Source organism: Branchiostoma belcheri, unplaced genomic scaffold (genome assembly GCF_001625305.1).
Source record: "Branchiostoma belcheri isolate BF01 breed outbred unplaced genomic scaffold, Haploidv18h27 scaffold2, whole genome shotgun sequence".
Classification (NCBI taxonomy): domain Eukaryota; kingdom Metazoa; phylum Chordata; class Leptocardii; order Amphioxiformes; family Branchiostomatidae; genus Branchiostoma; species Branchiostoma belcheri.
In genome coordinates, this window is record NW_017803490.1 from 7,296,266 (window position 1) to 7,319,757 (window position 23,492).

The 23,492-nt window shown below is 42.5% G+C and overlaps 2 protein-coding genes across 2 annotated transcripts; one reads left to right on the forward strand and one right to left on the reverse strand.

Moving 5' to 3' along the window:
* Window positions 1–3,001: 3,001 nt before the first annotated feature.
* Window positions 3,002–13,892, reverse strand: LOC109468827 (kelch-like protein 9). Its single transcript, XM_019767166.1, has 16 exons — window positions 13,857–13,892; window positions 12,543–12,655; window positions 12,369–12,444; window positions 11,812–12,005; window positions 11,051–11,186; window positions 10,498–10,679; window positions 9,673–9,838; window positions 9,107–9,240; window positions 8,439–8,609; window positions 7,969–8,063; window positions 7,040–7,213; window positions 5,653–5,834; window positions 5,126–5,257; window positions 4,240–4,415; window positions 3,592–3,708; window positions 3,002–3,258 (listed from the first exon to the last, which is right to left on the reverse strand). Exons 1-16 carry the CDS (start codon window positions 13,882–13,884, stop codon window positions 3,040–3,042), a joined length of 2,295 nt encoding a protein of 764 aa, XP_019622725.1. The 5' UTR covers window positions 13,885–13,892; the 3' UTR covers window positions 3,002–3,039.
* Window positions 13,893–14,535: 643 nt separating this feature from the next.
* On the forward strand, window positions 14,536–22,866 carry LOC109468865 (thioredoxin domain-containing protein-like). The gene is made up of 8 exons (XM_019767234.1): window positions 14,536–14,695; window positions 15,325–15,501; window positions 15,851–15,989; window positions 16,103–16,165; window positions 21,612–21,707; window positions 21,878–22,003; window positions 22,376–22,412; window positions 22,680–22,866. The coding sequence occupies exons 1-8, from the start codon at window positions 14,536–14,538 to the stop codon at window positions 22,836–22,838; spliced, it is 957 nt and encodes a 318-aa protein (XP_019622793.1). The 3' UTR covers window positions 22,839–22,866.
* Window positions 22,867–23,492: the final 626 nt, after the last annotated feature.

The window sequence follows — 23,492 nt, forward strand, 5'->3', positions numbered from 1 at the left end:
TGAAAGTTGACTAGCAAAGTGCAACTAAACTTTACATCTTATACTGGCTGTGTTATTTGTGGAACATCTGTGTTAAGCCGTCATGTATAGTACACAGTGCTGAGTATACGTTATGTAACTGCTTCCTTTCTCAGTGTTATAAGTACATTATATATTAACCTTATTGTACTAAATATATAACTTATATCATAGCACATTATATTTAGTGTTGTCTAACAATAGCATAAGTCACTGACGTTGTTTCATCTTGCTCATAATCAGTATTAAGTCATTATCTAAAATGATTGGAAGAAAGATATACAGTTGAGACATTCTTGAACAAAATGGTTAAACCCCCGTTTCTTCATTGGAATCATCCATTGGCAGATGTATTAGACAGTTATTTAGGTTCTACCATTTTGCAAAATGGAAGTCAAATGGGTGAAAAAAGTAATCTTCAAGTTGATAGAAGCAGTGCTGGCCACATCGTCATATAACACTAACAACTTACTAAATGAACTAATATTAAAGCCCAAATTTACAGTTGTTGTAACTTGTTAAAGTTGATCATCTGGAACATGTAAACTAAGAAGTCCTCCTCACACTATACATTTGAGGGAAGTGCCCATTTCAGTGTCTATATCCCTTTGGGTATACAGCTGTGAACTTCACTAAGTCTTGGGTTTTCTTACTCAACATCTAATTACACTTGTTTTGAAAACATGTGATGGAAATATATACCAATATTAGAGAATGTTAGGTTTGTGTTATTTTCTTTTTGGAGTAAGAAAGAATGGTGTTAAGTTTAGTATCTGTTTGCTGGCAAGCGAAGTGGTATAATATGAAGTTTGAAATTTTGTGACAGTGTGTAAGTTTTGTTTAAAGTTTATTGTGAAGATTGTGAATGGAATGTTCCCAGCAGGTTTTTGAAAAGAAAATTTCATTTTCATTAGAAATTCGTTCTTGAAGAATTTAATGTAATGTACTATGAGTGAGTTCATTGGTGTAACTTAACAGAAAAGTAGATACTTCGTAGATACGCGTATATTTCCTGGAGTATATTGTAGTTTCTTTTATTTTCTAACCTACCAACAGTTTTGGTTGGGGCTTAATTCTTATCTGGCCACATTGTTCCATTTTGAGACTAGCTGTTTTTGAATGTCCTGGCAGCACTTGGTGTAAGGTTTGCACTGTCAACATAGCTAAAAGTTTGATGTAACACTTTTGCCAATTCTTACACGTTGAACAATTAATATTTATGTTTATTAAACGTATAACAGCCATGCACTATATTACATTATATTATATTAATCAGAAATCTTATTATAAGTCTGCGTGTTAATACAGAGCAGGTTGAAACTGAAGTTTAATAAAAGTGTTCAACAAAATTGAACCGCCTTTTAGTGATTATTGACTGGCTTCAATTAGACAAGACGTAATTCACTGATATCACATGCATCTAGTTTGGGTGCCACAAGTTCAGTGATGGTGAATACCATCAAGCATAAATTATTAAAATGAACTTATTTACATAATTTATGTGGGAATGCTAAAATGACTAATGATTAGACTGAATTTAGGTGGAGAATATTTTAATAGGTATGATAATACTTCATCGTATATTAGGTAAACATATTGTTTTTTCTCAGTTTCCTCTTCTTCTCCAAACCAAAAAGGTCAATGACATGGCACCAGACGTCTGTCACCATGGTAACTGGTGTTGAGTTACATCATGTTGCAATTTTATAGCAAGAGGGATATAGACTCCTGTCTGACCATATGTATGAATGTGTTTGAATTAACAGAGCAGACCATATGCAAAGGTAAACATTATGTATTTGCTTTGCAAATGTTACCTTTCTAGTTATAATTCACAATTGGTCGTTAGATGCTGAATGTGAGGTAAATTTATTTGACAACACAGCAGCTCCCCCAAGCGGTAGTCTAAATACGTGCAGCAATGAGCTTTAGGGGCAGTTGCCGCAATTCATTTTCACAATTCTTCGCTTTTGCTCGATTTTACCTCAAAGAGATTTTTCCACAACAGTCCTAGGAGTATATGAAGCAATACAAAGCACAACTTACCACCAAAACGGACGTGGCGCGTCTTCCTGGGCGGATTTTTGGCCCCGAATGTTCTTCCCTTCCACGCACACTCGCCATCTTGGAACGGTATGTTTCACATACAGATGCCACCTGTTCATCATGAGCAAAATCTGAATTTGATAATCAAGTCAGCATTAGATTTTCAACCAATGCCAAGCCAGTGGACAAGCACCGTACTGAGGTGGCAAACTACAAACATTGCAGCGTTATTTTTATTGTAATCAATTATTTACTAGTTAATATACAGAGCATTGAAATCTCTTGAAACCTTCAATCTGTCTATGATGACTTGATTGGTACAATAACAACGTTATCTTTCTAATTTATCATGATCACGCTAAATCTTGATTAATTTTAACATCCTTAAACACAGAATGGCTTACACTTAGGCTCACTAGTAGTAGTCTTATGTAAAACTCTGTGGATATGTAAAAGTCTGCGAATATTGTGCACAATTAAGTCAGAAAAAAATTATAAATTGAAGTACCATTTCCGGCAACATCATAAGTGGCCTAGATCTTAATAACAAACTATATTCTATACCATTTAGACAGTTAACATCTCTAGTTTAGTTCTAACATTAATCATTATAGATACAAAGATACATTCGAACCTGAAACACACTATTCAATGATGGACATTACATATATACGAGTCATTCGGTGTTTTACTTGTAAATCACACATTACCTAAATTAGCGAATACTGCAACCTTAACTACATTTAATTAAAAATTAATAAAGATAAATAAAAAATGAAGTTCTGGATTTACAGCCTAAGTGCCGGTTGTTTGACCGACGTTTCAATAACACCTAACCTACCTTTATCATGACTCTACTACCTTAACTCCGTTTATGCCCTATATGGCATACATCTTAAACTGTTTGAAGAAAGGAACAAGGCATTGTTTACGGCTTCTCTGTCACTTTACATACTAAACGCGCTCGTTTGAGTTTTAAATCAGCTCCCCCATCTCCACACTGGTCCTGTCCGCTCCCAGTTCTTTCAGGTTACTCTGCTTAGCAACCGTTGCCAGGGAACGCTTGGTAGTCTCGCTCCCAGGCGCCAGGGTGCCGCTGTTCTGTTCGTTGAAGGTGAGTGTGATGTTGTCCCTAACGCTGGCGTAACTCGCCGCCCGAGAAGGCGGGTAGATAGGCTGGCTCTGGTTCACTACCTGATGGGCAGATGGATATCGCTGGGAATGTCATGGATGTAATACATTAGCACAGACAGTCATACGGAATACACGGCAATCGTATTAGTATACGGCACAATTTTACTAGTAAAATTGCACTGTATACTAGTAAAATTGCACTGTGTACTAACACGATTGCACTGTATTCCGTAAACGTGCACTGTATACTAGTACAATTGCACTGTATTCCGTAAAATTGCACTGTATTCCGTAAAATTGAACTGTATACTAGTAAAATTACACTGTATTCCGTAAAATAGTACTGTATTTCGTAAAATTGCACTGTATACTCTGGCATCCCTCAAGACTCACCCTCCACGACAGCGCCATGGTAGCGCAGACCGTGCCGCTGGTGGGACTGGGGAGATCCGGAAGTCTCTCCCACCGGTCCTCCTCCGGGAAGTACCGCTGGACTGTCCGCATGCAGCTCTAAGGAAGTAGTGTAGAATGCAACTAACATTACTACATCTTCTTGATGTGTGACCATATACAGATGTGTCGTCAGCATAGATGTCAACAAATGATCTAATTAATATGAATCTCCTAAAGTAGTTTACTAAAAGAGATACATATTAATTAGATCATTTGTTATCTATACTGATGACACATATGTATATGGTCACATATCCAGAAGATTTAATGATGATTCCCGTCGTTGACAGATGTTGTCACAAACAATACCAATGTTTTACAATGCCAAAATCAAACGAAAAAGACGAAAATGTAAAGAAATGAATTTGAAGAGTAGATTATTTGCCATTCCATACCATGTGTCATTTGTTCAACCTTCATGACCATGTAGATTTCAGAATGAAAACAACTTTTTATCATATTCGCACGCGCGCATCAGCTTTAGGGTTCCCAGAGGATGTCATCCATATAATCAAATCAACATGGGCTTACAGGCATGCAGGCTCACACACACACGAACCTTCTTGGCAAAGGTTTGACTGATTTTACCTGTGCCTGTTTGGACACGCCGCCGACCACGTACACGGCGTTGTTGACCACACAGCTGCCAGCGAAGCTCCTGGGCTGGTCCATGGACGACATCTTTGTCCACTGGTTAGCGCTGGTTTGGTACATCTCCACCACGTTTATATCCTCATGCCAGCCGGCAGGGTTCCGGCGGTGTCCTAGGGATTAACATAAGAGGGAAATTTGACATGTACTAATTTGCATATTTGTGATCTCCCGAATGCTGCGGGGTTCCTGCGGTGTCCTAAATAAAAGACAAGGCGCGGAATTATGAAATAAAGACTAAGCTTTTTAACTTCCAACACTAACTAATTGGGACCCCAAATTTCCGGTTGACTCCATCAACCTTGTTCACGGAATGGACCCGTCTTCTCTTGGAACGTGACGTCAGGGACACGTGACCATAGTAGCGGGCCATACGTGCCAGATAACTTGTGTCGCCCCCCGTCTCTGTTCAGGGTAGGTATGTGTGCTATTATGTAGACTGCCTCCTTCACTCCTCTCACTCTTCACATTCCAATAGTAGACGGGTTCATTCCGTGACCAAGGTTGATAGAGGGCTAATTCTCTTCTTGATGAATATCAAGAGAACAGTTATGGTCGTGGTAGGTTACAATGTGGAATACTTGCAACATTTGGTGTAGCAACATTATTTGGTAGTGGACTCCCAAGCATGGGAGGGGGAAGGCCGGCAGACCGGCTGCAACCTACATAGACTGCCTAAGGAGAGACACTGGCCTGGAGGTGGACTACGTGGAAGATAGGGAGTGTTGGTCAGCCATTTTGTCTCGATGCCAGGGACACCAGGACTCGACATAAGTCAAGTCAAGTAAGTAAGTAAGTCAAGTAAGTCAACATTATTTGGTACCTCCGATGGCGTACATGTTGTCGTCGAACGTCACCAGACAGTGCCATGCGCGTGCGCTGAACATGGGCCTCCTGACGTCCCATTGGTCAGACGTGCGGCTGTAGGACAGCATGGACTTGTCATAGTCCTGACCTGTGGAAAACAGTAATGTAGGATGGAAAGTCACAAATTCAATCACACTGGTAGAACAAGGAGCTTCTATCAAACATACATACTGGCTTCGAGTTTTCACATCATTTTTTTTCAAGCGTAGTAGTAGATTCTGAAGTGTTCTCCAGCCAGCAGTTGTCTGTTCCCTATTATTGCATTGTACCGTATATATAGTATCTTTGACTCTGTAAAAGCAATTGCCGTCGCGTATGATTTTGCAAATAAAAACTTATATTTTCAGAGGAATACAGGGAGAAGCAGAGACTATTGCCCTTGATAGAGCTGGCTGGAAGTACCTGACAGAGGGGAGCAAGGGGCCAGTACCTGGCCTGTGCATATAGGCAGGTAGGCAGGACTTATATTTCAGACGTCCCTACCGGTGTATCCTCCGGACACGAAGACCTTGTCACACGACACGGAGCCGGCGTGTCCACAAACCGGGTTCTTCAGGGAGGCGACGTAGGTCCAGGTGTCCCTCTCCATGTCGTACTTCTCCACAGACTTCAGCAGCCCGCTGGTGTTCCTCCCGGCTATGGCCAGCAGGGTGTCTCCTACAGCACTGAAGGGAAGACATGGGGTAATGATGTATCCTTTACAAGGCTCCATAGGATTGCTTTATAGGACATGTAGCCCCAAGGAGTCCTGGAGAGGCTATGGCCAGCAGGGTGTCTCCTACAGCACTGTAAGGGGAACATGAGCTATTAGCCTCTACAAGGCTCCATAGTGTTGTTTTGTAGGGCACGTAGCCCCAAGGAGTCCCCAAGCGTAAGGATCAAATTTTAAACGACTACTGTCGCCTTCAACAGGATGATTAAGGAGACCATATCTATTATGGCACTCACTTAGCCCTATCTAGGCCGGGAGGGAAGGGGGGCTTAAAGTGCCCGCGCCAACTTTGATGTCGGATAGCGTCCGAACGGATTACGCTAGAACCATCAAACTAGGTGACTTTCTCTAAAATGTTGTTGGCAACAACTTTGTATCAGTGGAATAAGATAATAATTTTGGTAACAATAGAATTTTATGGGTTTTCTCTAATCATTATGTTAGAATAAAGTTCAACATTTATGATGAAGAGAGATGGAATTCTAACCATAGACAGAACTCAGTCCTCTGTTCCTGCATGGGCGCGATGAAGAGCCACTCACGAAAACCCTTGTTACAGTTGTAGCTTTCTAATAATCTTGTATAAGGAAGAGAAATTTTAATTAAAAACTACTAACCATAGACAAAACTCCGTCCTCTGTTCCTGCATGGGCGCGATGAAGAGCCACTCGTTCCCCCGCGGATCGTACCGCCAGCCCGAGCTCTCGGCAGCCCGCCCCGCCGCGTGCACCTCGTTCTGCCCGCCCATAATGTTTACCTTCACATGGTCTAGCCTTACAAAGTGCTGCTCTGTTTATTCTTACTCAAACACATTCATGTTCATATTTATGGTGACCATTCCCTCCAACTATGTCCTGCTACATAATGTAATCCAACACCACATGGTATTTGTAGCAGCATGCACCAGTCACCATGGTGACAGACATCTGGTCCAGGTCATTGACCTCATTTGTTTGGAGAAGAAGAAGAGGAAGAAACTGAGCTATTTTTTTTTTTTTGCGAAAGTAGACATAAACACTAACCATAGACAGAACGCTGTCCTCTGTTCCTGTGCTCTGTGCGTTCATTCCTGCATGGCATCAATTATTTGATAGTGTCCTGCTTTGACATTCTCTTACATATCTTGTCTAAAGAAATGAAATACTAAAAACTACAAACCATAGACAGAACTCCGTCCTCTGCTCCTGCATGGGCGCGATGAAGAGCCACTCGTTCCCCCGCGGGTCGTACCGCCAACCCGAGCTCTCGGCAGCCCGCCCCGCCGCGTGAACCTCGTTCTGCCCGCCAACCAGGTACACGAAGTTGTTCAGCACGGCTGCAGTCAACTGGTATCTAGAGAGAGTATGTAGTAGAGGGGATTTTATCGCTGTGGGAATGGGGCTTAAACCTCTCTCTAGATACCAGTATATAGTGGAGGGGATTAATTCCTCAAGCAAACCGACATCTCGCACACGCAGTCGTCTCTCCGTAAGACATCTGGAGCTGCATAGTTCCCGTTTAGAACTTTTATTCAGCCTGTCATATGCGGCTCCAGGTGTCTTACTGAGGGACAGCGCCATTCCCACTACAATAAAATTGATCTCGTCTCTAACATCCGTGTCCATAACATCACCAGGGTCCATGATATCGCCACCTTGAGAAATAGTGTGCTTTAAGATATTTTTACTGCAACATACCCTAGGTATGTACATTTGATGTGTGAAGGAGTGCATACCAAAAGTATGTTGCAGTAAAAATATCTTTAAGCACACTGTTTCTCAAGGTGGCGATATTATAAACCGTGGTGATATTATGGACACAGATGTTATATATTAGAGGGGATTCATTCCTCAAGCTAACCTCAGTAAGACATCTGGAGCCGCATAGTTCCTGTTTAGAACTTTTATTCAGCCTGTCATATGGGGCTCCAGGTGTCTTAGTGAGGGATGACTGCGTGTGCAAGATGTCGGTTAGCTTGAGGAATGAATTCTCTCTACTATATACTGGTATCTAGAGAAAGGTTTAAGCGCCATTCCCACTACGATAAAATTGATCTCGTCTCTAGAGTTTTATTTAAAGAATATAAATATGATACTCGAAGGATGCACCTGGCTTTGGGAGCTCTTTGGAATTGTTTCCACTCAGGACGAGGCCTGACACCGTCAGAAAAAGCGGGCTCTGGAGTCAGATCTAAATACAGACACTGTAACAGAAAAATCACACTTTAACTTAAACAAAACACTGTAGCTGAAGAGTAAACACACTCCATATACCTTGACAATGACAGACTTATACTGAAATGTTTTTACCAGTACCTAGCTAGTAGGTGTCGTGCTTATCTATTGCGATATTCTAAGACTGGCAACACAGTTCAGGATGAATATTGGAAATTTTCCACAAGGGCTTTTTATCTTCCCCCCGCATATCTTCTTTTTTATGATATGTTTATTTTATTACTTTGATTATATGCTGATAAATAAACAAACAAAACAAACAAGTGCCAAGCTAGCTGTGGATCTGGATGAAGTCAAATTAAAGCCAACTTGCTGGATATAACCTTCATTAATTTTTCTTTTACCTGATTGGTTGGTTCCTTCTGTGCCCCGCCCACAGTGATGACGCAATACGTGGATGACCTGACCTTGGTGGTGTTGTTCTGCCGCAAAGGCTGCAGGGAAGGGAACAGGTGGTACTCGTACGCTTCCTGTAGAGTCCGACTGCATTGTGGGTCCGTCCGCATAAACTCCACCTGGGCAGCAAAAATCAAGGAAAAAAAAAAGAATGTAGACTCAAAGAGGTTTAACCGTCTTCCTGCTGCTTAACACATTGAAAATCTACATCAGACCCTAAGATTTTTTTCAGTCTCCAACAAAAATGTTCCTGCAGTTTACAACAAAGCCGCAAGGATGCGCTAATCTCAGTTCTTTCAGAAAATTCTATTTATCACCATAATTGTGACCAGAAAATATCTAGAATGTGATATTTGTCTTCTCGAGTTTTCTGGAAATCATTCAGAAAATCCAATCGTGAAGATTTCCATATCGAGTATAATGCCCGCCCCCCCCCCCGTGATCTTTATTTGTGCTTTTGCATCTGTGTGGCCCAAAGGTTAATAAATAGAAACACAGATAGGCACTACCAGACAGCTTTTTGCTTGCAACTCTATTTGTCTATTTGTAATTGCCTAGTACTTGTAACAATTTGAACGTTAAAAGTATTGAACACGAGTTTATTATGAAGTCCTACCTGCTGCACATGGTTCTTGAGTTCCAATGACGACATCAGCCCAAACCGGATGTCAGCCATCAGGTCGTGCGCATGCGCGCTCCGGGAGGTGTCGTACTTGAGCCAACGCCATGCGGCGTTAAACAGCTTCAACTCTGTAAAAAAAAAGAGTCGAGACAATAAAAAAAAGATAGATTTTTAATCATTAAGTCCAATCTTTAGCAATCTTTTAATGGACCTGAACTCCTACCAGATGACCTCTTTTCTACCATATATGGCGTCTTTCCGATCCTTCTTTCATCTATCCAGTCACTTTATCCTTCCTTCTTTCATTCGTTTTTTGCTTTCCTTTTCCCTTCAATACGTCTCTTATTTCTTCTATTCATGCATTTTCTGTTCCCTTCTTGACACTCCTTTTTTTCTTTTTTTTCTATCTTTCTTGATTGCTTTTTTCTTTGTTTCGTTTTTGTTTCATTCTTTGTTTATTTCTTCATTCCGTCTTCCCTTCTTTCCCTCTTTTCCTTAGTTCACTCACTCACTCATTCACTCTCTCTCTCTCCCTCACTCTTTCCCTCCTGTGACCGTACCAGCGCTTGACCTGACGTCGTCACTCCGCATGTAAGCTGATATCTGCTGGAAGGTGAGTTGCTGCAGCAGGTCAGATTCTGACATCTGGTCAAAGTTCCTCAGAATGAAGCCGTCCACCTTCTCCACGATGTCGTGTAGACCGCACCGACCCGCGACCTCCAGTACCTGTTAAATATGGGCAAGAAATCTCAACATTAACTAGAAAGATACGCCAAAAAGCAGTTACTCAAGCAACTGGATATGATTTTGGAAACAGTCAGACATTTCAGCTAGTATCCACTAGCTTTCGTCAGTGACTGAGAGACCAGAGGAGAAATGCAGGTTTATAAGCACAACCTATTGATTGATATGCAAATCAAGTGTAGACAATTTTCTTTGGAAGTCGAAAAGGGAACGATTATATTTGCAAAGCCAGTGAATAATGTTTACCATCTCTTGTGGTCTGCTGAATCTGCTCTGTTTATTCTTACTCAATATATGGTGACAGGAGTCTAAATCCCGCCTGCTATAAAATTGCAACATGATTTAACCCAACACTAGTTACCATGGTGACAGACGTCTGGTTCAGGTCATTGGCCTTATTTGTTTGGAAAAGAAGAAGGAATTAAATTGGAAGTCTAGAATTAAACTGGAAGTCTAGAATTAAACTGAAAGCTGTTGTATACTAGTGATCCTTAATTGTCTTTTACAAATATCCGCGTCTATTCCCATTGTCAGCCTTTGTTTGCAAAACAATACTAATGCACTGCTGCTAATAATAAAGTTAAAAAACAAAATTAAAGTCTATATAAGGCCGGTAATGTCATCTAAGATTGCATCCAAACCTTGAGACAGTTGTCCATGTTGATCTCTTGAGACAGGAACTCCTTACAGAAGAAGACGACTCCAGGCATCGCCAGCTTCTTGGCTGACTTGAAGATGTCCTCCACGTGTTTTAGGTTGATAGAGATCTCAGAAGTGTAAGCAAAATCCAACAGGAAATCTGGGAGAAATACAAATACGATGACGTCCAGAATCATAGTCTCTCTTTCCTTCCTTTTAGCGATATTGGGGTACACAGTGCATTTTTAATTACTTCTGTTGGCTAAAATATGAACTATAATCGTTAGATATCCAAAACTGAAGCAATAGATACCAGTGTGGTACCAAGGAGAGTAGCTAGGGCACCAATAATCACCTTTGACCTCAATATTATATTGAGACCTTTAATACACACGTACTAATTAAAGTATCATTACAACTATCCATAGCTTCTTGAGTTATGTTGGGGCACCATATTCAGGCACGGTTCTGGGTAGTCCACGCGTATACACAACCTTGCCTAGTGCAAATCTACATTCTTGGATAAGCGGTTCTGGATACGATAGAGTTAAGGATATTGATCCATACTTAAAGCAGTAGGAGATACGTCCCTGATGCGGATGGTGCGGAGTTGTTTCTCCTTCTCGTCCTCCTCCGTCGTCTGGAGTTCCATCTCCTCCTTAAACCTCGGGCTGACGGCGGCCAACACGGCCTGGATAGGATGAAATGAAATAGAACTAGAAAGGTAACATTTGAAATGTTTACCTTCGCACATGGTACTCTGTTAACTCACGCACATCGCACTCTGTTAACTCTTGCTCAAACAAATTCATATATATGGTGAGACAGGAGTCTAAATCCCTCCTGCTATAAAATTGCAACATGATGTAACCCAACACCAGTTACCATGCTGACAGACGTCTGGTTCAGGTCATTGACCTTATTTGTTTGGAGAAGAAGAGGAAGAAAAAGGAGCAAAGGAAGGAAGCTTTAAAGCATGAAAGGAAGAAAGGAAGGAGGAAATGGGGAATAAAGGAACAATAATCGAACTTGTCTTTCTTTTCTCCAACACTTACCCGCCTACTAAATACCATACGGATCCATTCACAACTTTTCGAGTTATGCTGTACGTCTTTCAATGGTCCCACAAACATGAACTTTGCCTTGTTGGACAAGGTAAGGAAGGAAGGAAGCTTGGAAGGAAGGAAGGAATGAAGGAAGGAAGGAGGGAAGGAAGGAAGGAAGGAAGGAAGGAAGAAGGAAGGAAGGAAAGAAGGAAGGAGGGAGGGAAGGAAAGAAGGAAGGAAGGAGGGAAGGAATAAAAAAGAGAGACCTACCTGATGCACCCTGAAGCCCCCCTCGTCAGTAGCGACGTAAGTGTCACAGAAGTCATTCCCCCTCCTGAGTCTGTTGAGGTGGAACAGCAGACTGTCCCCGTGCTCACTGGACTTGTAGTCACGCGACTTCACCATGGGGTTCGCGCCCTCGTCCTGACAGCAGTGGGGGTGGATCAGCCGCCTCGTGGGGGAGTCTGGGGGAAGGGACGGTACGTTGTACATAACGTACGGAGAGTCACAGAGTCGTGGAACTAAGCACGGCAGATACCATTATATTACATCTTAGCGTCTTTACCTCGCAGAATAGCCTGGGTACCATCCTGGTTAGTTTACGTCCGCTCCCACAGTCGCTTCCACCTGATAGTCGCTGGAGACTGTTGGAGCGAACGTTAACTAACCCGGATGGTACCCAGGCTAACAAAAATGCATTGTGTCAGAAAAAGGCGTGACATTAAGAAAGAAAAAAAAACTCACAAAAACATACTGCTAGATGCGTTGTGAGAACTCATACTACCGGTTTTGCGAGCATTAGGTTTAAGCTATATATATATACTCACTTGGTGGCGTTTCGGATTTCTTGGAGTTCGCAGCCCGAGCTCTTTCGTCCTTCAAAGCCTTCATTTTATCTATTACCTGAAAAACAAAACGATTTGTTCATCAGATTTTTAACGACTTACAACTCTGATAAAGATTTGCATACAGCAATCCAAAGGCTAACTGGTTCTCCTTACCTTTAAAGCAGTTTTCCGTTCGTTCAGTTCTCTCTCCAGGTCCGAGGTGTCCACCATCTGGTCCCGGACCTGTGGGTGGTGGTCGGGCGGGTGGTGACACACCTTACACGGCTCTGGGAACAAGAATAAGCCATGTTTAAAAAAATCGTCTGATTCTGAGGGGAAAGTTTTTCTCTGTATGAACGAGATGTAGAAGTTACAAAGCCAATTTTCCCTCCTATATATGGTACTATTAACCATTTTATAAAGCAATAAATGTATCTCATCCTCATTTTTAGAGGAAAACAAGCACAGTTTCCCTTTTGATGAGAAATACTTTCATCGCTATAAAATGACGGAAGCACAGTAATTAAGTATTTAGTTTTTTCGTACCGTGCGCTATTGTCTTCATTGATACTATAGATACTATCAACATATGTTCTACTAGTTTTAAATAGTGTCAAGAGTCGGTCATAAGGCCTTGTCTTTAATATACATTTATAATTATTACTAATATACATTTATTACCACAATGAGGCAGTTATGAGATTAAAATCATATTTCAGTATCTTTCATTATTACCATTAAACACTTTGCAATCAATCGTCTTCAAAACTGTCCATACAATATGAAGTCCATTGTCACTCCGACATTATCGTGAAAACTGTTATGGATGTGGCTTTGAAAAATTAACAAGATCGTGACTTTTACATTTGCCGTTGTGAATTTGGCGTTTAATTATTAATTGCGCACCTCTATTGCGTTGAGCACATTGTCACTGAATGAAATGCCGGATGGGGATAAGGTATCTTCAATGTACAGCCGAAGGGTTGGTATTCCTACTATATTGCATTGAGTAAAATTCATCGATATCTGTGGTAAGACGGTATATATAGTATCTGTACTCTAAAGTTTCCGGAGTGATATACTCTCCAAGCAGAGGTTTGGGCTTTGGCTTATTTTTGCATGGCGTGTGTTTAGGCTTTTTATTGACTTCCTTACACCAATGTGAAAAAAGATACCAGTACAAAAATGATTAAGAAAGCCCGAAGAAAAGCCTAAAATACGCCAAAAATTAGCCAAAGTACAAACCCCTGCTTGGAGAGTATATTATTCCGGAAACACTAGAGTACAAATACTGTCTTACCACAGATATAGATGAATTTTACTCAATGCAATGTAATGCATACGTCAGAAACCAGTGATCAACAGGCCACATATATCTGCAAACAAAAATCCTGGCCCCGAAAATCTATCCTTAAACCAAGGGGTGCCCCACGCACACCCGGCCCTTTACATATTATGTACAATCGTGAGTTAACGACTTCCTCTCACCTGGTAATGGTTGTACCTTGTTCCCCATCTTGTAACAGCTTCTCTCCGGTCTAGTTGTCTTCTGTCAGCCTGTGGTAGCCAAGAGAACACTTGTAACTACTTTGAACGCGGGTAAAACCTATATCTGCCTCCTTCTCCAAGTCCACAAAACATCATCAATTGTAAAACAAAAAAGAGATTGTTTCTAAGCACTACATGTTGTACATCAGATCGTTCTCTACACACAAACAAAAATCGCTGAAATCATCTCACACAAGAACACTCAGGTTTTGATCTATCAGACGTTTCAAGTACTATCTCATACTTTTGATTCATAACACAGATTGAATCATAACATGCTTGCTTTGATGGTACAACACGAACGAGATATGACCCAAAACAGTAACGTATTATTATTACACTTAGCAATAAAAACATTAGAACTTACCTGTGGTGATGGTAACTGCCTGTTTCGGTGTGCAGATTTTCAAAGTCTCTTAAAACATTAACGAGAGGACCTCAGGGAGTCGTTTAGCCATAAAGGGAACAATAACGAGGCCATTACGGCAGTTGTTTGGATCATAAGTTAGAGGAGAGACTGTCTTTTGTCAGTCACGCGATCTTTGCACTTGACAATGTGTTCTCTTCAAAGCGCCCTCTGGCGACTTTGACTTTTATAGCATAGATCTATGCCAACAAGATGGCGGCGCCCAGGTACACGTTTACCGTGTTGCTATTGTTGATTTCCTTGTTTTCGCCTGTTTTCATCGCCCAGAGACCTCCTCCTGGCGCGATCGTACCCACCACAGACGACCTGAGAAGACTGGTCGCCACGGAAGAGCTTGTCTTGGTGAATTTCTGTAAGTTACAGCCGAAATAAGACCATTTCCGGGTAGTGTTTTTCGCTCGGCTTTGAGTGCTAGGGACACGTCAGCGTTAGTATGAACAGCTGTTGCAGTTGTATACAGAGAAATCCGGCTGTGTGTGAAAGTAGAACGCTTCTTGGTGCCATGTTAGCTCGGGTTCGTTCAGTTTAAATTTTAATGATTGACAGGATTGACATATCTTTGCTATACCTGTATGTAGCGTGTGCATGTATCTATAGTGCAATAGCAGGTATATTGTGTGTATATGTTGATTCAGTACGTATACACATTAGTATGTATGACGTTGCCAAGCTTAAGTACCATACAAGAGCACTGCCCTTTCTAGTCCCCTACAATGTACCCAGTAAGTAGGTTTGGTGGAAAAAGCAGTCCAGTCCGGGAGGCAGAAAAAGCAGTCCAGTCTAAGAATCTGCATGGGGGTTCCTGTCAAAGCTTTAGTGCAAAATACTACATACTTTTGTTGTGTCAATTAATTTATTCTTGTCTGTCTGTCAAGTCCATCTTTCATAGACCTTACTGTACTTTTGTATGTCAATAAAGTGCTTCTTTAAATTATATGGGATTCAAATTTGCTGAAGAACAGTTTTTGTGTCCCTTCTCAGATGAGCCGAGCTGTGCAGAGTGTGAGGCATTCTACCCTGCCTACACAGACCTGGCACAGGAGCTGGAACAGACTGACGTGGTCTGTGTGTCACACAACGGACCGCTTCCCGAGTACGGAGTCAACAGTTACCCCAGGGTACTGTTCTTCAGGAAGGGCAGCCCTGTGTTATTTGATGGTAGGAACATACTGGTTATTATAGACACCAGCAATTTTCTTGTATACTTGTAAAGCAACTTAAGTTTGCTGCTGGTATGTACACACACAGTGACACACATACACACTCACTCACTCACACATGTTAAGTTTGATGCTGGTACATGGTATATACATACAATTGTACACACACTCACACACACACACACACACAACACACTCACACATGCACACATGCACACACACACACACACACTCACACATGCACACATGCACACACACACACACTCACACACACACATGAACAAACACAAAACCATATGATTGTCATATGACAGGTGTAACAGGTGTGCCATGTTACCTGTTTGCAGGTGCACTGATGCAGGAGGACCTATCAGAATGGGTGGAGCTGAACAGACAGTCCAACCTGCAGCACCTGTTTGAGGACAACTTTGAACACCTGACTCAGGCTTCTACTGGGGCCACAACAGGGGACTGGCTCGTTATGTTGTGAGTTTATTCTCTTAACCCTCGCAGAAGGAAAACATATTGTTTGGGCCTCATTTCTTCTTCTTTTGTATTAAGGAAAATGATTATCATATTGATGTATGCTTTGTCCTCAGCTCATCTGAATCGTGTGGTGACTGCAGAATGGCTGTACCAGTTCTGGATGCTGTAGCAACTAAGTATGTTTTACTTCTGAAGAAATTTCTCTTTGCTTAAAAGTTAGAATCTTGAAGTTTCCTTCTTCATTGAATACAAACAGATTTGGGAAAAATTGTCCGCATGAAAATTTTTCGTAATTAGAAACAACTAAAAGATTTCGTTCGGCCCACAAACCACGTGACCGCTCCCCCCGTGACCTTCGAACTTCCTCAGTTTGTTCTGTTTTTGGGGAGACGGTTCATGTTTTCGGTCCGCTCCGCTTGAATTTCGAGTCATCGGTATGGAGAAGGAACCTCGGCGCCATCGTCAATCTAGGAGGTGTTCGGTATGTCGTCTGCCTGTGAAGGGACATCCGGGCCCGTGCGGTCCAGGGAAATGCCAGTACGAAAGAGGGAAGGGAGCGTCAGACTCGGACGCGTACTTTTCCCGCCTGAAGGACACGGTTCGACATCTGAGGAAGGAGAGCAAGGTGGACGAGATTGCGCGCCGGGTATGGTCCGAGAGCACATCGGATGAGTCAGAAGACGTCCTGACGCCCCGGCCCCGTTCTTTGCCGGTCAAGACAGCAGACCTGTCTCCGAGACGGGTGGACGGGAACCAGGCTCGACACGCGAGGGCTTACAGTGAGCCACCAGAAGTTCCACGCCTGAAGTCTGCGTTCACGAGCGGTCAGGAGTCGCCGGCGACATCAAAGACATCAAAGAAAGAATCGGACTCGGAGCAGTATACTGTGAGGGATCTACGGGCGTCGAAGAAGTTGGTGAGAGAAGTAGACCAAGTGCTGGAGGGTTTACTGGAGCCAACGTCTCGTGCAAGGGGCAAGATTGCTGAGAAACGAGGAAACCACCGCTCTAGCTCCACATCGTCATGTGGCAGTAACAGTAGCGCTAGCAGTGAAGAAGATCGGCCGCACAGAGCACGCTCGACTCGTTCGCGGCGTTCTAGGCAACGTAGACGGCACAGGAAGCGGAGCAACAGCAGAGACAAGCGGCATAGAAAGCGGAGCAACAGCAGAGGCAAGCGGCACAGAAAGCGGAGCGACAGCAGAGAAAAGCGGCACAGAAAGCGGAGCGACAGCAGAGAAAAGCGGCACAGAAAACGGAGCGCGCGCGACAGCAGAGAAAAGCGGCACAGAAAGCGGAGCGACAACAGAGAAACGCGACACAGAAAACGGAGCGACAACAGAGGAAGGTCGAGAGCTGCTTCATCGCGTAAACGGGGAGAAAGGAGTCGCAAGAATCGGTCCAGTTCGGACAGTTCGTCGTCCCAGTCGCGTTCAAGAGACAGGCGTCAAAAGAAAGGTAAGACAGGACGCACTCGTACCATAAATGATGCTAGCTCCGCTCGTGTTAAGATAGAATGGCCACAAGAAAGGGCTCATTTCCCTGGCTACGGAAAAATGGTGGCGTGACTTATGATGAACTAACATTACCGATGTTTGTACATGGTTATGTAAAGAATGTGATCGAGTCTCATTGTCACAAAGTTCCCCGTGTGGTCGAGGACAAGTTATGTCATCTGTCAGACTTGATGTTTGATGCGGTTTACCATGATTGGGTCACGGTTAGAGAGCTACATGCAGCGGTTTTGTACGGGTTGGAGCACGAGACGGTGACTTGGTCTGATGCCGACATGTTGGACACAATCAGGGACAGACATTATCGTACACAGGGTGGCGTTGCAACCGGGAGTGCTCAGGGGGCGGAGCCACGGACGGGTAAGCCACCCTCACGTGATACAGTAGGCACTTCTAGACCGCGTTATTGTGGCGGTTTTCAGTCAGGATCATGTTCCCTGCCATCCGGGCACTGGAGTGCGAGATGGAATAGTAACGTGCTACATGTCTGCAGCGCTTGCCTGGTGTACCGCCACACCCAGGAGCCACACTCCCCGAGACCGCTGCCCCTACAACGAAGCGTCCTTTCGTGCCGCTCAGGCAAGAGCTGGTGGAAGAGCCTCCGTCACCTCCCTCCGTACAGGGCGGTGCGAGCAGCGCACCAGACAAGGCGATCGAGTTACACAGGGTGGTGTCGGCGTGTGAAGGACATAACTTTGTTGGCGCACGTGTTCCAGTGGAGTCGGCTTTGAAGATCGATACATGGAGAGAACTACTAGTGGACTATGAAGACAGACGTATTGTTGATTTCTTAGCATTCGGGTGGCCGATTAATGTGGAGCCGGAATTGTATCAACGCCCGGTCGACGTATCCTTTCAGAATCATTACTCAGCTAGACATTATGCGGGACATGTAGATGCGTTTATTTCCAAAGAACTTAGTTTGGGTGCCATAGCCGGACCATTTGATTCGAATCCTTTTCCGTTCCCGGCGGTGCCGATTCCGTTACAGACAGTAGAGAAGAGAGACAGTATAGAGAGAAGAGTTGTAGTAGACTGCAGTTTTCCGGCAGGTTTCTCTATTAATGATGCTGTTCCCAAGGATTATTATTTAGGACAGGAGTTTAAGTTGACCTACCCCTCCGTGGATACATTGTCGCATATGATATTAGACAAGGGGCGTGGCTGTTTATTATACAAGACGGACTTGAAACGAGCGTATAGACAAATTCCGGTTGATCCCAAAGACTACAAGTATTTGTGTTACTGTTGGAGGAACAAGTGGTATGTTGATACAAGGTGCCCTTTTGGCCTTCGTTCTAGTGCTTTTATTTGTCAGTCAACCACCTCTGCAGTCACGTTCATACAACAAAAGAAAGGTTATTCAATTTGCAATTATCTAGATGATTTTGGGGGAGCAGAGTACCCTCAAGTCGCGATGGAGGCCTTCAACAGTTTGCAGGGAACATTACACAGCCTGGGGTTGGAAGAGTCGGTTGAAAAAGCGGTGGAGCCTACGACCTGCATGACATTTCTAGGGACTGAGTTTGATACCGTAGCGATGGTGAAGCGAGTCCCACAGTTTCGGTTGGAGGAAGTGAGACTGTTACTTGACGCGTGGATTGACAAGAAGAAAGCTTTGAAACGCGAGCTTCAGTCACTGATTGGGAAACTGGTATTCGTGTCTGCGTGCGTGGCACCTGGACGTCTTTTCCTTTCGCGCATGTTGGAAGTACTACGAAGTGTCCGCAGGAGTCATCATAGAATTCGGTTGTCTCGTGACTTTAAGCTGGATGTGCGTTGGTGGCGACGTTTTATGACCTTGTTCAATGGAGTCTCACTATTGACTCCGGACATCTATTGTGCACCGGATGAAGTTGTGGCCACGGACGCGTGTCTGACAGGGTGCGGGGGAATCTGTAATGGTGAGTTCTTTCACTCCAGGTTCCCGACTGCTGTTCTCGAACAATATGGAGCTAAAATACATGTCTTGGAGATGCTGACGATTGTGGTAGCAGCCAGGAAGTGGGGACCAGGCTGGAGAGGGTCCAGAATCGTGATCAACTGTGACAATATGGCGTGTGTTTATGTGTTGAATTCGGGACGTTCAAGAGACAAGGATTTGCTTCATAGTGCGAGAGAACTTTGGCTGATCGCGGCATCGTGTGATTTCGTCTTACGGGCAGAGCATATTCAAGGACGGGAGAACCGAGTCGCCGACCACTTGTCGCGATGGCATCTCTCATCGAAACATGCTGAACAGTTTCACATCTTGACAGAGGATATGGACACGATAGAAATACCGGTATTTCAGGAAGATTTCGTCCTGGATTGCCCTTACTGACAGTTTGCTTTCGTGTTTTATGTTGCAGCTGAGACAGACCTGAGCTACTTGCGAGAACAGGCACGTCGGACAAAATTTGCTGCCTTCGCGGAAGGAACTTATTCAAATCTTAGAACACAGTTGAGGACTTATCTTTTGTTTTGTACATTTTATGATATAACTGCCTTTCCAGCCACCTTGGACACACTAGAGACGTTTTCTCAGTTTTTAAGTCGTTCTTTCAGAGCACCGGGGTCAATTGCAAATTATATTAGCGGTCTTAAGACCTTGCACACATTGTTCGGCTGGGACACTGCCGCGTTTGATTCACCGGACTTGGGACTACTGAAACGGGGATTCAGCAAGCGAATGCAGCATACACCTCATCAGAAATTGCCGTTCACTCCATCAGTATTGCACAGGATTTATGAACAATTGGACATTTCAGTTCCTTTTGAAGCAACGATTTGGACTATTGTATTGTTAAGTTTCTTTACTTTCCAGCGGAAGTCGAACTTCTTAGCTAAGAGTACATTTGATCCTACTAAGCAGTTCATGCTGAGAGATTTTGTGGTACACAGAGGAGTATTGTTAGTCAGAATAAGGTGGTCAAAAACACTGCAATGTGCTGAACGTGTCTTGTATGTACCAGTGCTTGAGATACCGAACTCGCCGTTATGTCCTGTGACTGCATTTCGCAATATGGTTAGTCTCAATACGAATAGGAACACAGAGGCTGCGTTTGTAAAGCCCTACAAATCTACCTTTGTACCGTTAACTCAGAATGTGTTTGACAGAGAGTTTAAGAGAATTCTAGTTAGAGCTGGTTTGGATCCCAGATGTTATTCATTGCATAGTGGCCGTCGCGGAGGTGCGTCATTTGCCTTCCACGCAGGTGTACCAGTTGATCTTATTCGTATTCAAGGTGACTGGAAGTCAGATGCTTATTTACTATACCTGAAGGTTCCGTTGGAAAAACGTTTAGAACTCTGTGCTAGGATGGTGCATCAGATCCGCACAACTTACTAGTAGCTATATTGTGTTTAATGTTGATTGCAATGTTGTTTTAAGTTGGTTGTGGTATGGGGGAGGTTATTTTGTTTGTTTCTTTCGTTGTGGGTCATTTTCTTTTCTTTTGCAGTTTGGCCTTCTTATTTTGGCGTTTTGTTTTGGAAAGCAATTAAACTTTCCCATTTCAGGCCACTCCTGCTTGTTCTATCTTGATTGTTAGATAATTTGGGAAAAATTGTCCGCATGAAAATTTTTCGTAATTAGAAACAACTAAAAGATTTCGTTCGGCCCACAAACCACGTGACCGCTCCCCCCGTGACCTTCGAACTTCCTCAGTTTGTTCTGTTTTTTGGGGAGACGGTTCATGTTTTCGGTCCGCTCCGCTTGAATTTCGACCCACCACCTCCCCATCACCACCTTAGCTATAGTGATAGTATATATACTGGTACGAGGTTAACTGTGGATAAGTTTGATATATGGTTACTAGTACTTGAATGTTCCTTGAACTTACTGAATGGCGTTTTGTTTTGGAAAGCAATTAAACTTTCCCATTTCAGGCCACTCCTGCGTGTTTCCTTCTTCATTGAATACAAACAGATTACTGTAAAAGTTTGTTAACATTGAAAAATTAGGTATGATAGGGAACTTTTGTTAGCCTGAGTGTCAGCCTTTTTAGCTTTCGTCCGCTCCCCTTGATCTGCTACCTGACCCGGTATGAAAACTAAAAAGGCTGACACTCAGGCTAAACTTTTGTCTGAACTTATAAGGTTTTTTTTCATTCCTCGTGATCTGACAGAGTGAAGGGGAGACAGAATGTTGCAGTTGTTGATGTGGAGAAAAATCCTCAACTCAAGGACAGATTCAAGGTCGCTCAAGTGCCAACAATAATCTTGTAAGTATAACAGTACACTATCTTGGGAGACACTATCTTGCCTGGACAAATCCTCTTTCTTTCTCCAACTCCAAGACTTGTGCAACTTTTGCTTTAAAAGACCAGTAACTTAAATCATTCCTTTTTCCCATTTTTTCAAGCTGGAAAGTGATCTTTTTCTGTTGTTACAGCTTCCGTCTAGGAAAGATGTACACCTACAGCCTACCCAAACTGGACATTCCCACAATGAAGTCCTTTATGGAGGGCTGGTACAAAAATGTGAGAGCTGAGGCAGTACCTGGTATACCTACACCATTGTGAGTGCCTAATTTCTGTGTTCAAAAAAGATATTGGAATTCATTTGCAGTATTAGCTTACAGCAAGCTGTTTGAAACAATGGAGAAAGCGACATACACTGGTATAGTGTGCTAAAGACAGTACATGGACAGTAGGCTACTGGACATCTTGGTGTCCAAATTCCAGTGTGTGCACACAACAAGAAAATATCTTGCCTTAGTCTGAAAAATCTAAGGGGACATCTCTAGTAGCAATACAGCCAGATACCTCTCATATATAGTGATTGTTAGGGGTCAGTTTAGGGCACCAGGTCTGGTTCAATGTGATATTAAATATCTTATTTTACAATTATAGTTCCCATATTCAAAATGGTTTTATTCTTCTTTTGACAGTGACCAACTTGTAGAAAACATTGCTGATAACCTAAAGGTAAATGGTTTGTTTCATCCATTTCTTTAGAGAACCATTGGAGAGCCATTTGATTGTTCCACTGTGACAATATAATTATAATTTGTTAGAGTCATTGTTTACTAGTGAAACTTACCCAGGCTACTACATGTATATGTCACACTGTATTTTGTGATACAAGGCTTCATAGTTACTTCAACTTGTTACAAACTCCAATCATTTGAACCTGTAAAAAATATTGAATCAGGTGTTGTTGTTAACCATATTTTTTTCATGTTTTGTGTTTAGGTGTTTGTGGAAAAAGTGAAGACAGAAGGTTTGGTGACAGCACTGACTGGTAACCTGGTCATCATGTTGTCGGTGGCAGGGTTGTTTGTTATTATACTAACAGTTGTTGTTTGCCTAACATGTACATGTAAACAAGACCAAAAACTCAAAACAGAGTAACCAAATATGTTCAAGTTTTTGTTCTGTTCAAGTTTTAGTTCAAAGCATGTAATGCTATTTATTTCTGTCTTGTTGCTTTAGTCAGCAGAAATGAATTATTTTGAGACGTAACTTGGTGGACTACAGACTTAATATGTGGCTATCAATTTCTTTTGGTGTACACTGTTGACTACTATTATAATAGAATTTGTTGATTTGAGAATGATCATATTACATGTATAAAGCCTTTTTTCTGTCTGCATTTTTTTTACTTTCAATCTAGTTCAGTAGAGAGTATTTTTGAATAACAAATTGAATACTGGACTATCATAAAGTTTAAAACACATGCATTGTTTCTTATTTTGCTTTTAATGCTTAAAACTTCACAGCAGGAACCCAAAACTGAGGACACCATTATTTTATGTACAAAATACATTCAGTGTAAGTATGATGCCTGAATCTCAATTTTTCTTCTTTTAACATAATGTACATTTATTTTACACAGGATCTCACATTATCACATAGAATGCAACCAATATAGACAAACGGGTAATATTTAGTATAGGCAAAAGTATAAAAACAGAGAAACCACCCAAACATTTTACACGATTTAAATCCTTATCATAATTAGAAATATTAGAATCTACACACAGTCAAATTGCACAAATAGTCAAT

Coding starts and splice junctions, on each gene's coding strand:
- LOC109468827 (XM_019767166.1), bottom strand. CDS start 13,884: ATGGGGAACAAGGTACAACCATTACCAG. Junction 9,241..9,672: donor CGACGTCAGGTCAAGCGCTG/GTACGGTCACAG, acceptor TTTTTTTTACAG/AGTTGAAGCTGTTTAACGCC. Junction 5,835..7,039: donor AGGACGGAGTTCTGTCTATG/GTTTGTAGTTTT, acceptor TCTTCCCTTCAG/TGCTGTAGGAGACACCCTGC.
- LOC109468865 (XM_019767234.1), top strand. CDS start 14,536: ATGGCGGCGCCCAGGTACACGTTTACCGTGTTGCTATTGTTGATTTCC. Junction 16,166..21,611: donor CTGGATGCTGTAGCAACTAA/GTATGTTTTACT, acceptor GTGATCTGACAG/AGTGAAGGGGAGACAGAATG. Junction 21,708..21,877: donor CAAGTGCCAACAATAATCTT/GTAAGTATAACA, acceptor CTGTTGTTACAG/CTTCCGTCTAGGAAAGATGT.